The sequence below is a fragment of the Moschus berezovskii genome, chromosome X (genome assembly GCF_049115385.1).
Source record: "Moschus berezovskii isolate FMDL1 chromosome X, NW_MosBer_1.0, whole genome shotgun sequence".
NCBI lineage: Eukaryota > Metazoa > Chordata > Mammalia > Artiodactyla > Moschidae > Moschus > Moschus berezovskii.
In genome coordinates, this window is record NC_142488.1 from 74,036,338 (window position 1) to 74,050,952 (window position 14,615).

The window sequence follows — 14,615 nt, forward strand, 5'->3', positions numbered from 1 at the left end:
ATGAAGGAGGGAAACTGCAAAACACATAAGGGTTTCATTTCGGGGAAGCATACCTCTTATCACTCAGGTCAGCCTAACTGGTCAAATCCTCGAGGGTAGGATTGTTTTGTTTTTTAAATGTTATTCAACATCTACGAGAGGTTCAGTGGATGGCCATTCGAATATTGGTTTCCCCACCTCCCCCTCTTCCTCTCCTATAGAAACCCTGGAAAACAGAACATCTCCCCATGGAAACACCTCAGGGTCGCGCCAGGATCCAGGCTTGCGCACTGAGACACGCCGGGCGCCGCAGCCTCGACTCGCAAGTCCGCGGGGTCTCCGGGCAGAAACCCAGCGCGGGCTTCTCGAAAGACCGCGCGCGCGTGCGCGCTCCCCCCGCGGCCCCCTACCCTGCAGCTAGGGGAGCGTGACGTAATGCAACCTCAGCAAGTCAGGCGCGGTATAAAGAGGACTAGGCGGCGCGCCTCCCAGACGCAGAGTAGCTTGTGATTGGCTCGAGCTGCGGAACCTCGGAAACCCGAATGTGAGGAGCTCGCTGATCCACAGCTGCCGCCCCCCGCAGAAATCCGGAGCGCGGTCAGAATCCAACTGGCGGCGGCGGCAGGTAAGGAGACTCCTGAGGAGAGAGTACAGGGACTTGGGTCCACTACTTTCAGTGTCGCTCGGGTGAGTTGAGGAGAGGCTCACACCCAGCGCGTAGTGTAGGGCGACGGGAACAATGGAAGTGGCGTCTAGTCCCTAAGCGTTCCCTCCCCTCGGTCAAACAGTGTTTCTCCTCAGCAGCTGGTGGCTGAGGGAATTGAGAGAATTACTTCTCCTTCGGCTGCCCTGTTTTTCCCCGAGGCCACAGCCCCCGGGGGCTAGAGCCGTCGTGGAGGCCGTCGGTGGTTTAGGGTGACGGGAAAATGGCGGAAAACAAAACGGTGAAGAATGCGGCGGCCCCCTGGCATTTTCTCTCGGCGACACTACCCCCTCCCCATTCCTCTCAGCTGCACTGCTCCCATCTCGCTCCCGCCCCCGTCCCCGCCAGCCGCGGTTGGTAACCTTGGAAAGCGCAAGGGATGACGACGTTTGCGAGAGGGTGGCAACGAATCGGGCATTTTAGGGGCTAGGGAGCCGTCAGAGCCTGCGGTGGGGGTGGGGGCCGTGTGCGGTAACTGTCGCCTTCGCTAAAACACCACCATTTTGGTTCCCTGCCGCCGTCTCCCGTGTAGCGGGGCAAGGGGAGCAGGATGATGAGGGGTTGGGCAGCACGGCGTGGGTAGTATCGGTGGCGACTGCTGCACCAAGTGAGGGAGGAGGGGAAAGGGTATTATTGTCTCTTCGCTTTCTGCCTTTCCACTGCGAAGGTTCTCATTTGGTTGAAGATCCAGGGAGATGGGTAATGTATGGGAGGGCACGTGTGTGCGTTCTGCTCAGAATGATTGAAACTTGGCGTGATCGTGGGAAAGGGAGACTTCTGCGGGAAGAGGGTTGCATCCAAAGCTGCAATACTGCTAGTTGCCAGGGCTCCTTTGTCTCCTATCTCTGCTTATACTACTTTCACATTCTCTTGTTCTGCCGCCTTAGGATTTTTCTCCTGTCCCTCACCCTATTTACATCATCGAGAAGCTAGGCCCTGAATAATCTGTTTAGAGGAAACGAATGAGAATAAAATGTGTGTGTGGGGCGGGGGGTTGTTTTTTCTTGCTTTGATTTTTGTTTTGTGATTTCTGCTCCACATACACTGAGGGAAGGATATTTTCTTGAAGAGTATTTGGTGGTTACCTCCATTCAATAAGGATGTGAAATATACTCTTCAGAATACTGAGAAGCCTAGCTATATTGGTTACTGAATCCTTAACACACTGTTGTCCTCATACCCCATTCGTTATTGATCTTATTGAAACTTTCCATATGGGGGAAAAAAGGTGCTCCAGTTTATTGATGTTCTTACAGTGTGATAATTCCTGTAAGAGTTGCACTATGTGTTAAAATTTTTACACTTCATTGAGCACTAGTGCAGATTTTTTTTCTATGGATTTGGCAAGAATAAAGCTTGCCCTTGTTTGGTTCTCTTTTACTTTCCAAAATAAAATGTTGCTAGTGATTTTTAAAATATGCTTTAGGAAAGATTTTGGTTTAATCAGACGGTCGGATTCTAAGTGAAGTTGCGTTGTAGGTACTTATTTCTGTTGGAATCCCTTTGGTTGCTTTTTAGGTTAACAGTTTTGAGCATATGAACCCTTCCCAATCTCACATTGTACATTAAAGTGGAAAGAAAAATTCTTAAGTTGTGTCAGAGATTTGGTTTAAAATGTTTTAAGATATCTAACTGTGAATGTATTTTTACAATAGGTAAAAAGAACGTTCTTCCAAAGAAAATAACGTAGTTCAGAAGGAAAAATAACAAAAACAAAATGCTGCAGATTTTATTTTACAATATGTAAGAAAATCTACAGTTTCTTCAGGATATTCATATTAAGGTGATTAACAAATTACTTCATGTTTTATTTAATAATTAAACAAAATTAACTGTTTAAAACATTTTAAAGTCATTTGTAATTGTTCTGTTGGTTATGTGATAAAGCAGGTATTCTAATTAAATTTAAAATTGTACACTGTTTTAAATGTTGGAAATAAGTCATTATGGCATTTTAATTTATCTCTCTGAAGACTCAGGTAGTTTGTGAACTCTCTTGACTTCATTTTGAAGGCAGAAAACAATGTGTTGTTTAAAAAAGATAACAAAAATACAGCTCAGAATGTGCTCACACATAAAGTAATTTTGTTTGAATCATTGTGATATACAGAGATGTCATCTACTGCTGTAGGATTTTGAGATACATGACTCAAATGTTGATAAAGATTACTCTGTGACTCTTTCCTGCCTTCTGTATACCTATAGAACTTTGAGGCAAGGAAAAAAAAATCTTTGTGATCTCCTGTACTTAAGAATAGATTAAGCCAAATTTATTAAACATTTCTAACAAAAAATGAGGAAATGTTCTATAAAATGGACAGATTTTTTTGGTTGATTTGCTTAGAAGCTTGTATCTGAGAGTAAAATATACATGTGGTTTTAAGAAATAACATTAAGTTACAGAATCTAATTTTAGGTTCCATACTACCTGGTGATCTTAAATATAGTATAAGTCATTTGAAATGAAATAGGTTGAGCTCTTGCTTTCAAAACTAGCATGAGACTAGCACGACTTTATTAATTATTAATGGAAACATTTACAAGTTACAGTTACAAGTAAAAGCTATTCTGAAAGAACCAATTTGCTAAATGTTTGTATGTGATTGATCTTATCTCTACTACATTTAGGAAGCAGTCATGTTTCATGAGTCCTCAAAACTGTGAGCCAAGAGATTGTAGTAGAGTAAGGCAAGAAGTCCTTACTGGCTCAAAGAACTCCAGGGAAACTGGGATAGAACATTTTTCATTATAAGTAGAACCCCGGGAGCCAGAGGTGAAACCCAAGTTTATCTGCAGAGCTACGCTGCAGGGCTGAGCTGGGTCTGGAAGAAATGGATGAGAGCCACTGGATGAAGTGCTCTAATACTAGACACCTGAGTCCTCTAGTAATGTATAAACACCCCAACTATTGTCTGTTGTCATCTTGTTCTTTTTTTATTTAATAACCTATATTTTAACTGGAACCTCAATACTACAATTTTGTTCTTTTGCTTGCGTCTGTCACTTCCCTGTGGCTCATCACCCTTTGTGCTTCTTCTCCATTATCTTTGATTTACTTCCACTGACCCTTCTTTTATTTATGGTTGTCACATAAAGCATAAAACAAGGTTTCTTTTGTTTGTTTGCTTTGTTTTCCTTTGTAATGAGATTTGCACACCTGGTTGAGAGGAACATTCTCAATTGCATTTTTCTCAAAACAATTGACTTTGACCTAAATGCATTTAAACTATTTTAAAAAACACTTCTTTTACAGAGATTTGTGAATGAACTTTACTAAGTATGGATCCAGGTGGTGGAAGTCTTGGATTGCACACATCAGACTCTAGAATGGCCCATACCATGATTATGCAGGATTTTGGTAAAGCATTTTCTTTGTTGTATTTTTTCTTTGTAACTAAATATCAAAACTCTATTGGGGAAGGGGAGAATTACAATGAAAAATTGTTCCTTTGCCAGGAAAATACATTTGTAGGGCTTATTTAAGTAAATCTATATGTCAATAGTCTAGTTAAAATCATTCTTATAATTTTGTGGGCAGATTGAAGTAAGGAAACTTGGAATATAGTGGTAATACGTCATTGGAAATGAAAAACAATTTACGTAAATACTTACAGCTGTTCTCATGTTAGAAAATGTTAAAATATAAAATACATTTTAAGTTGCATTGTTAATAAAGCTGGAAATGGAAGTACTTTCGTCATTTCAAAGAAGTTAGATGCTTATATAGTGATAGAGGAATATCTTGCACTAGGTGATTAATTATATTCTGATGCCATATACTTAGAAAGTTCTCACTGATAGCATTACCTTTTTCTTTTCTTAAAAAAAAAATTCCCTATTTTTGTGACCAGATTTTTCAGTGGCCTCTTAACAGTAGTCATTTTGATGAAAATGATAAGACTCCCTTAACAGCAAATAATCTGAATTTGGGCAAAGTCAGTCTGAATGATAGAAGAGAGAGGTATCTGAAGTATAAGTGGCAGTGATAGGGTGGTAAGAATTACAGAAGAAATCAAAGTGAAAGTTGAAGAGACAAATGGTAAATTGGGATAAAAAGTAAACAGAAACATGAGATATTGTGGAATGTTAAAGATACAATTAAAAATGGGAGACTACAAAGAGTGATACTCTGCTCAATTAAGAAAAGGCTGTACTATTTTTAGATAATATGGTTGAATATGTTATTTTGTCTCATGTTGTAAAGCCACTGTAATGAGACTCAGAACTAGATTCTATTCTTGGCAGTCCTATTAATTATCTATGTAAACTTAGGCAAATTACTTAATTCACTTTTATGAGTGGGTTGGGCTAGATAACATTTAATGTCCTCTCCAGATTTAATGTGGTGGGAGTTGTAGTTAATTGATGACACAAAAAGGAATCATGGATTTACTCTGCTTAAAGAGTCAGAAGTGAATTGTTTGATTATAGATGACCTAGAAGTGATTTTAGGGGGAAAAAGTATGGGAATAAACCCTAGAAGAAGGCAAAAGGCTAAGGTGTAAGAGATTTTAAAAAGAATTTTGTGAATTCCTTGCAAGAGATAAGTTTTTCAAATTATCAGTTCAGTTCAGTCACTCAGTTGTGTCCGACTCTTTTCAGTATAATAATTTTCAGTATAATAAGCTTAACTTTTTACCTTTTAAAAATAAGGTATTTTTTAAACTTTTTGTTTTGGGGTATAGCCAATTAACAATGTTGTGATAATTTCAGGTGAACAGCAAAGAGAATCAGCCATACGTATACATGTTTCCATTCTCCCCCAAACTCCCCTCCCATCTAGGCTGCCAGATGGGCAGAGGTCCATGTGCTTTACAGTAGGTCCTTGTTGGTTATCCATTTTAAATGCAGCAGTGTGTATATGTTCATTCCAAACTCCCCAACTATGCCTTGCCCCCATCTTTCCCCCACCAGCAGCCATAAGTTCATTCTCTTAAGTGTGTGAGTCTCTGTGAGTGAAGTCAGACAGAGAAGGAAAAATATTATATGACATCTTTTATATCTGAAATCTGAAAATAAATGATGCAAAATAAGATTTTTTATGGAAGAAATGCAGTATTTATTTTGTCCATTTTATACAAAATATTACTTACCCTGTGGCATCTGATAAAATGCCAGAAACCCCTCCCATCCCCACTCCTGAAGAAGTTGCCCATTAGCAAACAAAACTTGATTCCTTTCAAAGATTGAAAAAATGTCTGGTGCTGGTGAATTTTTACTTGGTGTTCCTCTTAGCTTTCTTTCCATTGTTCCTCTTCGCTGTCTTGAGGTTTAATTAATCCCTTATATCTAATACTAAAGTTTCCAAATTCTAAAATTTGATTAGAAATTAGATACATTCTCTTTAAATTTTTGCTAGCTTAAAAACTTAGATATCTACAAACCTAGAAATTAATGATACTTGTGAAACATGAGTGTAGCATACATAGATAGAGCTAGCTAAGTAAACACACTATGTGGTATAGGATCTCTAAATTCTCTACGTTTTTGGTTGGTATGAAATGGCTACTATATTAAGAGTCTGAACTATTTATTTAATTCAGAAATTTATTGGACCAGTTTCTTTTCAAGGATACTTTAAATTTTACAATAGTATGCTTTATGTGATAACTTGTGCATGTCTCAGTATAATAGTTGTCCTTGGAATCTGTGCTGTTGAATCTAATTGTTTAATATTTTATTGCTAAAAAAAGTCCATACTGTTTTGGGCATGCATGTGCGTGTGTATTCAGTTGCTAAGTTGTGTCCAACTCTGTGACCTCATGGACTGTAGCCCACCAGGTTCCTCTGTCCATGGGACTTACCAGGCAAGAATACCAGAGTAGATTGCCCTTTCCTTCTTGAGAGAATCTTCCTGACCCAGGGATCAAATGTGGATTCGTTACTACCGAGCCACCTGGGAAGCCCATATTGCTTTGAGACTTAGTAGCAAAATAGTGGTATATGGTGGCCCAAGACAAACCCGCAAAATACCAAATATTATGCTTTCTGGTGAAATTTAGCTATTCACATTTAATTTAAGGAACTTTAGTAAGAAGGGAAATGCTTGGAATAATGACTTGTTTCTTACTGTTATCTGGTCATCTAGTTGATTTCACACTTTTAAAAGATTTTTTTTTCATATTGTTTATACTTTGCTACCTAGTGAGATAAATTTTTAATGCCTTTTAATGATGCTTACTAAGTGCCTTAAATTTTAAATAAGTCACTCTATGGTAGGTCTTTTTATTCTTTCTATTTCAATCTATTCCTCTGGTAGTGACTCACTTGATTAGCCCTATAAATTTCTTAAAAATCAGTCTTTAGAGTAAGTTGATTCTGTTCTCCTCATTTCAGTTCAGTTCAGTTCAGTTGCTCAGTCGTGTCTGACTCTTCGCGACCCCATGAATCACAGCACGCCAGGCCTCCCTGTCCATCACCAACTCCCGGAGTTCACTCAAACTCATGTCCATTGCGCTGGTGATGCCATCCAGCCATCTCATTCTCTGTCGTCCCCTTCTCCTCCCACCGCGAATCCCTCCCAGCATCAGAGTCTCTTCCAGTGAGTCAACTCATTCTCTCTCGTCCCCGTCTCCTCCCGCCCCCAATCCCTCCCAGTGTCAGAGTCTTTTCCAGTGAGTCAACTCGTCGCATGAGATGGCCAAAGTATTTGAGTTTCAGTTTTAGCATCAGTCCTTCCAATGAACATCCAGGATTGATCTCCTTTAGAATGGACTGGTTGGATATCCTTGCAGTCCAAGGGACTCTCAAGAGTCTTCTCCAGCACCACAGTTCAAAAGCATCAATTCTTCAGCGATCAGCTTTCTTCACAGTCCAACTCTCACATCCATACATGACCACGGGAAAAACCATAGCCTTGACTAGACGGACCTTGGTTGGCAAAGTAATGTCTCTGCTTTTTAATATGCTATCTGCTGCTGCTGCTGCTAGTCACTTCAGTCGTGTCCGACTCTGTGTGATCTCATAGACGGAAGCCCACCAGGCTCTCCCATCCCTGGGATTCTCCAGGCAAGAACACTGGAGTGGGTTGCCATTTCCTTCTCCAGTGTGTGAAAGTGAAGTCGCTCAGTCGTGTCCGACCCTTAGCGACCACATGGACTGCAGCCTACCAGGCTCCTCCATCCATGGGATTTTCTAGGCAACAGTACTGGAGTGGCTTGCCATTGCCTTCTCCGAATATGCTATCTAGGTTGGTCATAACTTTCCTTCCAAGGAGTAAGCGTCTTTTAATTTCCTGGCGGCAATCAGCATCTGCAGTGATTTTGGAGCCCAAAAATCTGACACTGCTTCCACTGTTTCCCCATCTATTTCACATGAAGTGATGGGACCAGATGCCATGATCTTTGTTTTCTGAATGTTGAGCTTCAAGTCAAACTTTTCACTCTCCTCTTTCACTTTCATCAAGAGGCTTCTGAGTTCCTCTTCACTTTCTGCCGTAAGGGTGGTGTCATCTGTATATCTGAGGTTATTGATATTTCTCCCAGCCATCTTGATTCCAGTTTGTGCTTCTTCCAGCCCAGCATTCCTCATGATGTACTCTGCATATAAGTTAAATAAGCAGGGTGACAATATACAACCTTGACGCACTCCTTTTCCTATTTGGAACCAGTCCATTGTTCCATGTCCAGTTCTAATGGTTGCTTCCTGACCTGCATACAGGTTTCTCAAGAGGCACGTCAGGTGGTCTGGTATTCCCATCTCTTTCAGAATTTTTCACAGTTTCTTGTGATCCACACAGTCAAAACTTTGGCATAGTCAATGAAGCAGAAATAGATGTTTTTCTGGAACTCTCTTGCTTTCTCCATGATCCAGCGGATGTTGGCAATTTGATCTCTGGTGCCTCTGCCTTTTCTAAAACCTGCTTGAACATCTGGACGTTCACGGTTCACATATTGCTGAAGCCTAGCTTGGAGAATTTTGAGCATGACTTTACTAGAGTGTGAGATGAGTGCAATTGTGCGGTAGTTTGAGCATTCTTTGGCATTGCCTTTCTTTGGGATTGGAATGAAGACTGACCTTTTTCAGTCCTGTGGCCACCGCTGAGTTTTCCAAATTTGCTGGCATATTGAGTGCTGTACTTTCACAGCATCATCTTTCAGGATTTGAAATAGCTCAATTGGAATTCCATCACCTCCACTAGCTTTGTTCATAGTGATGCTCTCTAAGGCCCACTTGACTTCACATTCCAAGATGTCTGGCTCCAGGTGAGTGATCACGCCATCATGATTATCTTGGTCGCGAAGATCTTTTTTGTACAGTTCTTCTGTGTATTCTTGCCACCTCTTCTTAATATCTTCTGCTTTTGTTAGGTCTATACCATTTCTGTCCTTTATCGAGCCTATCTTTGCATGAAATTTTCCCTTGATACCTCTAATTTTCCTGAAGAGTTCTTTCGTTTTTCCTATTCTGTTGTTTTCCTCTATTTCTTTGCATTGATCACTGAGGAAGGCTTTCTTATCTCTGCTTGCTATTCTTTGGAACTCTGCATTCAGATGCTTATATCTTTCCTTTTCTCCTTTGCTTTTCGCTTCTCTTCTTTTCATAGCTATTTGTAAGCCCTCCTCAGACAGTCATTTTGCTTTTTTGCATTTCTTTTCCATGGGGATGGTCTTGGTCCCTGTCTCCTGTACAATGTCACGAACCTCCGTCCAGAGTTCATCAAGCACTCTATCTATCAGATCTAGTCCCTTAAATCTACTTCTTACTTCCACTGTATAATCATAAGGGATTTGATTTAGGTCATATCTGAATGGTCTAGTGGTTTTCCCTACTTTCTTCAATTTAAGTCTGAATTTGGCAATAAGGAATTCATGATCCGAGCCACAGTCAGCTCCTGGTCTTGTTTTTGCTATCTGTATAGAGCTTCTCCATCTTTGGTTGCAAAGAATATAATCGATCTGATTTCAGTGTTGACCATCTGGTGATGTCCATGTGTAGAGTCTTCTCTTGTGTTGTTGGAAGAGGGTGTTTGCTATGACCAGTGCATTCTCTTGACAAAACTCTATTAGCCTTTGCCCTGCTTCATTCCATGCTCCAAGGCCAAATTTGCCTGTTACTCCAGGTGTTTCTTGACTTCCTACTTTTGCATTCCAGTCTCCTATAATGAAAAGCCAGTCTAGAGTAAAAATATGCATTCAGTTCCCGGCTTGAACCTTGAGCAAGCTTATTTAATCTTTCTAACCATCATTTGTTCATGTTTAAAGTGAAGATAATAACACTCCCTTTATTTCACAATTTTGAGGCTTAAATGAGATATTATATGTAAAATGCTAGGTTGCTTGTTGCATAGTATTCAATAATAAACATAGCTAGTGTGTAGCTAAAATAAATAACTTTGTCTAGAAATTCAGTGGAATCTTAACAAATGAGTTGATAAGAAGAAAGAGCAGAATTTAATGAAAAGCATTTTGGATCATGGTCTGAGTTTCTGCCAGTACCCTGTGGGAACTCATCAATTCTTGGTCTAAGATTCTTAAATTATTTAGTTCAGGGTAAACAAGCATGTTTGGGTTTTTTTTTTGTTTGTTTAGATCTGATTTATTTTGACCTGTAAGTTCCTTATAGAGTAAAAACTAGGTAAACTGAAAAGCTCTTATTCCATCTTATTAGAATCCTCCCAAACAGGTTAATCTGAACCCAAGCCAGCACTAGCATTATTCTGTCCTTCCATCCTTCTTTAGTGTCTATCTTTAGGAAACAAACTATCTTCTATCTGTGTTCTTAAATAAATGGAATTTCCCACACTTTAAGTCTAATTTGTGAAAAAATTTTATACAGTATTAATGTTGTTACTCATATACATAGAATTTCAATACTGTGAATTTTATAGGCTTAGCATTTAATTATTCCTTGCTAAAAACCGCATTTTCAGTCTGGTTGAATACTAAATTTCAACCCTCACCATCTCCCTGTCTACAAAAATGACAGTGGAGTAAAAAGTGAATAGAAAGTTCTTATTCTGTACACACTGCCTTTGTCTACTGATTTTCAAGGTTGAGGCTGTGTCCTTTTCGGTAATATGGTGGTTTTGATGAGAATTTGAGAACAGTGAGAAAGCTTCAGAAGGGTTGAAAGGTAATTTTCCCTTCTCACCTTAGCTTTTAATGTGTTCACTGGTCTCCATCCTAATTTATCAGCAAACTTCCATAATGAATTGGTTAATAATAGTGAACCATGTAACAAATTGCACTCTTTCAGATTATTACTGTATAGAAAGTGATAATTATGTAGAAAAGGCTTTGTACTGGATTCATGTAGATAATTTTCTTATAACTTGGTCCATAAACTCTATTAATTTGTTTACTGCATCATTTCAGAGAGGCAGAATGTAACAGAATTATTCATGAAGGAATTTTACACTCTTATAATATTTACAAGAAGGTAGGAGTTGGCATTTACCATGCTGCTCAAGATAAATGTTATTTAAAGCTTTATTCCTACAATTTACTAGTTTAGAATTTAATACAATTCAGAGTCTATACGTGTGTTTTTTTTTTAATAAACCGAATCTTTGTCTAAAATGAGTTGTTTTCTTCTCCCCAAATAAGATGTTAAAAGATGCTTTCCATTTTTGAATATAGAAATTCTTACAAAATAAAGAAGTTTAGAGACTTTCATGTTTATAATACATATTGCCTAATATTTTATTAACTCAGTTTAACATATTAGAAACCTTTCATGGTTTTGTGTCCTTTTTATTTTAACTTTAAGTTTTTGAAACGCTAAACTCACAGGAAGTAGAAAAATTAGTGTACAGGGTCCCATAAACCCTTTACTCATGTTTCTGCAATGGTGACATCTTAGTACAATATTAAAAACAGGAAATTAACATTGGTGCATTACTGTTATCTAGACTACAGACCTCATTCAATTTTTACCATTTGTGTGTGTGTGAGTGTATATGGGTCTGTGCAGTTTTGTTCCATATATAGATTTGTATAGACACCACTACACTGAAGATACACAGTGAGCATGTATTTATGGTGTTCATCACTGTGTATGTGCTATGCCAAAATATTCACATACACCCCCATCCTTGGCAACTGCTATCTGTACTCCATCTCTATGCTTTCAGAATTTTGAGAATGTTATATAAATTATTCCATTTATGCATTATGCAGTATATTGTATGTTGTAATTGAATTTTTTCACTCAGCACAATTTTCTGGCAGTTGATTCAGGTTGTTAATGTATCAATAGTTTGTCCCTTTTTTATTGCTGAGTAGTATTCCATAGTGAGGATGTGCCAGAGATGGCTTAACCAATCATTTGCATGCTGTAAACATTTGAGTTGTATTTTTCTGTTGCTACTAGAAATAATATCTACTATGCATTGTTATGGATATTCACGTATATTTTTTGTGTAAGCATCTTTTAGTAACTATGGGAGAAATGCTGCAGAGTGCAGTTGTTAGGTTGTATTGGTAAGTACATGTTTTTTGTAAGAAACTGCCAAATGATTTTCGAGTGGCTGCTACCATTACATATGAGAGATTCAGTTTCTCTGCATCCTCACCGACCTGTGGTATTATTTCTTTTTTTTAGCTGTTCAATATCTCACTGTGGCTTTTTTGTTTTACTTCAAAATAAAGTATATTATTTTTAAGGTTTTAACTTAGATTTTACTAACATGATTTTCTTTCACTTTCCCCTCAGTTCCTGGTTGTTGGGGGTTTTTACTGCAGTTTAATTGTTAGTGGTTCTTTAAAATCCTAATTTTCCCAGGACTATTTCTAATTTAAAAACTGTTTTATGTCATCTGGTACATAAATACTTTTAATTAATAAGATTACTTTCTTTGGATAATTTGTATTGTAGTTGCTGGAATGACTGGTACTGCGCATATCGATGGAGACCATATTGTTGTTTCAGTTCCTGAGGCTGTATTAGTTTCTGATGTTGTCACAGATGGTGGGATAACTCTTGATCATGGCCTTGCAGCTGAAGTTGTCCATGGGCCTGATATCATCACCGAGACTGATGTAGTAACAGAAGGTGTAATTGTTCCTGAAGCCGTACTTGAGGCTGATGTTGCTATTGAAGAAGATTTAGAGGGAGATGATGGTGATCACATCTTGACGTCTGAGCTAATTACAGAAACTGTTAGAGTACCTGAGCAGGTTTTTGTGGCTGATCTTGTTACTGGTCCTGATGGACACTTGGAACATGTGGTCCAAGATTGTGTTTCAGGAGTTGACTCTCCCACAATGGTGTCAGAGGAGGTTCTTGTAACTAATTCAGATACAGAAACTGTGATTCAAGCAGCTGGTGGTGTTCCTGGTTCTACAGTTACTATTAAAACTGAAGATGATGATGATGATGATGTCAAGAGCACTTCTGAAGACTACTTAATGATATCTTGTAAGTGACATTTTAAGTTCCATAATTACTTGGTAGAAATTGATTTATGTATAACATGGACAGGTTTTCTGGGATGGGGGAATCTGTTCAATAAAAGTCATGGGGGTAATCTTTTTGAAAAAAATTTTCAAAGCTGTGTTGTTGAGATGGTTTTTTGAATTTGCTCATGTTTTTAATTTACTCTGAAAATTCATGCCTACAATGGAGTATAAAATATGAATTTGGAAGGTTCAATAAGAACATTAAATGATGCAAAATTTTAATGGTAAATATATGTATTTCAAAGTGGGTAATTGTATGTAACCACCGCTTTCTCTTTAATTTGACAGATAGTGGAGTTGTCATTTCAGTTTTGCTTAGGAATTTAAGCATAACATGTTAAGAAATGTGTAGTTTTCCTAATTAAATACTTGAAAAGTAAATAATCAACTCAGATTGTATTCTACAGTTCTGCCTGTCTTTATTTTCTGTTGTCTTTTTAGGTGTGTGTATAGTCTATGCAAAAACACTTAAATTTATATCCTACTGACTTTTTGATGTTCTTAAGACATTCTATCTGAATGAAGAAGATAGAAGTATCTTGTTCTCATTTCAAGTGGTAGGTTTGCCTGAATAGCAGCAATAATAAAAATCTTATGATAAGTTATTGGTGGAGCTTGAGGAAGAAGTGGATCTATTCCTTATAAAATTTGAAGGAAGGCATCATGCTAGAAGGAGTAAAGATTAGATGAAGATTTCACTTTTCAAGGGTGGATTTTTGTTTCCTTTTTTAAAATAAAAAATGGTTGATTGAGAAGTGAATTAACAGGTAGAATATGTGTATGTGTATATAAAATGTGTGTTATGTATGTGTATCAGTTAATTTAAAACTAAAAACAAATTATATTTAATTTGTAAATATGATTCTGAAGTCTGGTGTGTCAACATTTTTCCTCTATAAGCACTTCAAAGTGAATATTTATATTGTTTTGAAGCGAATAATTTAAGCCACTAAAAGACTGCAAATGTTATTATTCTTTTTAAATTGAAGTGGATTACTAAAGCAGCTCCATACTTACATCTTAACCTATTTTTTTTTTAAAAAAGCAAAACTGTGATTATGGTTTTCTAAAACGGTATGGCAAAAGTCAAAAGTCTTTCTGTACCAAAACAAATTCAGTATGCCTTTAAAAGGATACTTGTCAAATTAAACTCTTTGGTATTAAAGTGGTCTAAAATTTAGACATTATATGTATTGTGAATAGTCATATCTCAACATATCTTCTGTGATTTGATTCTACAAAAGTTTTTTTTTAGATTTCTAGAATATTTTAATTTAAAATATTTATCTTAATGTTACCACATGTGTCAAGTGCAGAAGACTTCTGTCCTTCTAGTCTAATAGAATTAGACTGAAAACTATAAAGAACATTGTTTTACTCAAATAATACTGGAACTGCTGTGGGGTCATTTTAGGGGAATTCAGACTGGAGATTAATAACCTCCTTAATCATTAGTAAAGAAACTGTAACAATTTTTAAATAAATACCTTTTAAACTTGAATAATTTTTTATGGTAGACAATAGGATATACA

General features: G+C 37.7%; 1 protein-coding gene across 3 annotated transcripts in view; it reads left to right on the top strand.

Annotated features, from left to right (window-relative positions):
* Nucleotides 1-472: 472 nt before the first annotated feature.
* ZNF711 (ZFX family zinc finger ZNF711) overlaps nucleotides 473-14,615 on the top strand; it is a 31,670-nt gene continuing 17,527 nt past the window's right edge. The window contains exons 1-4 of one of the 3 annotated variants that reach the window (XM_055393538.2): nucleotides 473-604; nucleotides 2,338-3,567; nucleotides 3,936-4,040; nucleotides 12,500-13,042. In XM_055393538.2, the coding sequence (XP_055249513.1) occupies nucleotides 3,962-4,040; nucleotides 12,500-13,042 (622 nt within the window). In that variant the 5' untranslated portion in view covers nucleotides 473-604; nucleotides 2,338-3,567; nucleotides 3,936-3,961. The remainder of the gene's footprint in view (nucleotides 605-2,337; nucleotides 3,568-3,935; nucleotides 4,041-12,499; nucleotides 13,043-14,615) is intronic. The other 2 variants (XM_055393537.2, XM_088833791.1) reach the window with 2 other exon arrangements.